Genomic DNA, 3,000 nt, shown 5'->3' with positions numbered 1-3,000 from the left:
CAACTTGAACAGTACAGCTTTGTAAAGATTTGAAAAGTGTTTATTATCTTAGATACATACAAGATCACAGAGAAAATAAAATAATACACCCAAAATGTAAGTTTGTTTTGCACTAACTCTGTCCACCCATAGTTTACACGTCTATGTGTCCCTAATTGCGCAGATCATCCTCAGGCTGTTGATCTCTGGACTGTCTGGTCCAGACTTGATTATTTACAGACTGTTGCCATATGGCAGGAATATTGCATAAAACCTCACTCACTCTAAACCTGTTCCAGATCCATATTTGAAACATGAAACATATACCTCTGACAGTCATATTCTTCAGACTTATCTCTATGTAAGATTTCTGCATTAGAACACATCTTCAGTCTTTCACACGTATCGCTGTTTAAGATTTCCACATTAGAACGCTTGTTCTGTATCTCACATTTACCTCTCTTTAAGATTTCCACATTAGAACGCTTGTTCTGTATCTCACATTACTCTCTCTTTAAGATTTCAAAACCTTACACTTATCTAGAAGGATGGATACCAGATCAGAACAGGTCTTCGGTACAAGCACGGTATTTTTCGGGCCAGAACAGCCCCTCACGGATTCTTGTGTTTTACAACTAGATAAGAGTGTGCATTAAAGGGTGTTTTGCAGCTATATTAAAATGATTTTGTGCAGCTAGACTGAACTGTGTTCTACACCTATGCTTCTGGGTTTTCTTTGGACTATAATTTGTTTGTGGCGGTGTCGAATGCCAGTAGAGGACGCTGGCTGTCAAGCCTGTGACCCATGTTCGATTTTCCACATAGAATGTGGAGCTGGTTTGTAACATCCACACGGGAGCAACATTTTCCAAGCATGTTAAGTACGTACTTTCGCTGACTGTTAGGATGTATGCGTCCAATAAATAGCCATATAATCCTCGTACGTTGTGATGTCGGGAGGAAGTTCAAAGTTAGCTGATAAGCATTCAGTGTCACCTGTGTTCAGGGGCCATCAACCGGTGGTATTGATTAATCTTTGCATGGTGTCTGTACACTACGTCTTTCGTCCTATTTCGCCTCATGTTTGTTGTGCTTGTCATGTAGGATCTGGACTGAGTATTAAACCTCGTTCTGCTTCATTGAGAAAAAAAGGGCACGAGGAGTACATGGGCACCTGTTCTCCAACACTGCCCTGCTATTACAACAATATACCTTGTACCGTGGTACAGCAGGAATACAGACTTTATCTTAAACTACACTCCCGCCTTCATCACCATCCTTCACTGAAAAGACAAATCATTGCTATCAGTATATAGTGCATATTGTTACATGTAGTATCATCTATCCTTGAAATAGACGCACACGGACACGCAAATGCACATGCATAAATTTTACAGTATTTATATCTCGGTTATTCTTGACTGTAAAAGCACAGAAAAGGCATATTACAGCTGACTGCCGAAGGTCATTACACAACCACCCGACAAACCACCACACGTGTATCACAGTAACAGCACTCAGATTCTGGGTATTTGCATATATCCACAACAGGGACAGCAAAGACCTGTTCCTGGAAGTAACTGGAAAACTGGTAGAATTAACACTGAATACTCGTGATACCCGGAAGATAGACCTAACCTTCACTTTCTCTTAGCCACAATTTGAACGTTTCCATGCTTGGCATTTATTCGTCACCATACTTTGTGTGTATATTAGGTTATGTGCATAACAATATAGAACAAACAAACTTTACAATAACAATTTCTTTCTATTGTGAGTCAAACACTCACGAATAGAGAAGCTTGTTCTATACTGTACTTCCAGTTTCTAAAATGCCACTGAAAGAAGTTATCTGTTCATAACGTACATCTAAAGTTACCCACAGTATCCAGATCGCATATACGAAATGCCTGTTACCATAACGACAGGAAAGGCGGTTATTGTATTCCATTTGTCACCCACGACAGAATCGAGTATTAGTATAAATATCTTAGTATAAAATCCCCAGTTGTGTTTATACTTGAGAAGTCTCTGAAGATCACGTAACTCTGAGGCAGCCAGACAGTACAAGCGAAATGTCTTCTGGCTACTTTGAGCCTGCCTGTCTGACATTCCCTGGAACTTGTTCCCATCGCCTGGTGACTGTGCCGCTACAGTCGGTCATGCGTCCTGGCCATGCGCTCCCATCCAAACAAGACATTTCTCCACTGAATTCAATTTTGCCATTTCCTCAATTGCAATATCGTCAGCTTCTGAATCGGTTGGGGTTTCGCCGTAGCAGACAATCTCTACGGTTTCCATGGCGACACAAACATTGCCTCCGCCGAGTGCACGACGTGTTTGATTCCTGCCACGGGAACCCTCGTCCAGAAGGTCCCCCGAGAGTCTCGAAGCAGACGAGCGTTCATATGCGTCAACAAAACTTATCTGCTTTGTAACTTTTCCGCGTTTCTCCTGATTGCTGCTCTGGCTAGCGGTTGTACATGTGTCGTTGCGATGGCTCAGTTCGCTTCTCCCAGAGAGCTCAACCTCAGCCTTGGCTTGTTCCATTGCAATCTTTCCTTCAGGGGACAGTCCTTCAGAAACTCTGTTTTTCACACGTTTTTCAGTCACTCTCTGCAGTTTCCACATTCGTTGTGAGGACATTTTGCCAGTATCTGGCTTTGACGTATGTGGATTCAGTTTCATCGTCCAAGTGTTATTGTCAGCACAAACACCATGCTGAAATGACTTCGGGGTGTCATCACTTTGACGCGGCGGCGTTTTCCTCTGCCTGTTCATCGTCGTCTCTTGTGCGATGGTGTCCAGCTGAGGTTCCTCACCGCACTCCGCTGCCACAATCCACTGTGTCCGTGTGCATCTGTCCTCAATACAGTTCTGCTGATCTGCAGATCTCGGAAATCCCTTCCGTTGACCATCACCCCGACATCTCGATCTGGAACAACATCAAACACCACCCATCAACCAGCATTCATGATAACAAGCACAACAAGACTTAAAAAACAACACTGTACGCCCCGC

The 3,000-nt window shown here is 43.1% G+C and overlaps 1 protein-coding gene across 1 annotated transcript; it reads right to left on the bottom strand.

Annotated features, from left to right (window-relative positions):
- Positions 1–2,139: 2,139 nt before the first annotated feature.
- Positions 2,140–2,667, bottom strand: LOC137272159 (uncharacterized). The gene has a single exon (XM_067804512.1). The coding sequence runs from the start codon at positions 2,665–2,667 to the stop codon at positions 2,140–2,142; it is 528 nt and encodes a 175-aa protein (XP_067660613.1).
- Positions 2,668–3,000: the final 333 nt, after the last annotated feature.

Source organism: Haliotis asinina, chromosome 2, assembly GCF_037392515.1.
Source record: "Haliotis asinina isolate JCU_RB_2024 chromosome 2, JCU_Hal_asi_v2, whole genome shotgun sequence".
NCBI lineage: Eukaryota > Metazoa > Mollusca > Gastropoda > Lepetellida > Haliotidae > Haliotis > Haliotis asinina.
This window is presented reverse-complemented; position numbering and strand designations above follow the sequence as displayed.

Coding starts and splice junctions, on each gene's coding strand:
- LOC137272159 (XM_067804512.1), bottom strand. CDS start 2,667: ATGAAACTGAATCCACATACGTCAAAGCCAGATACTGGCAAAATGTCC.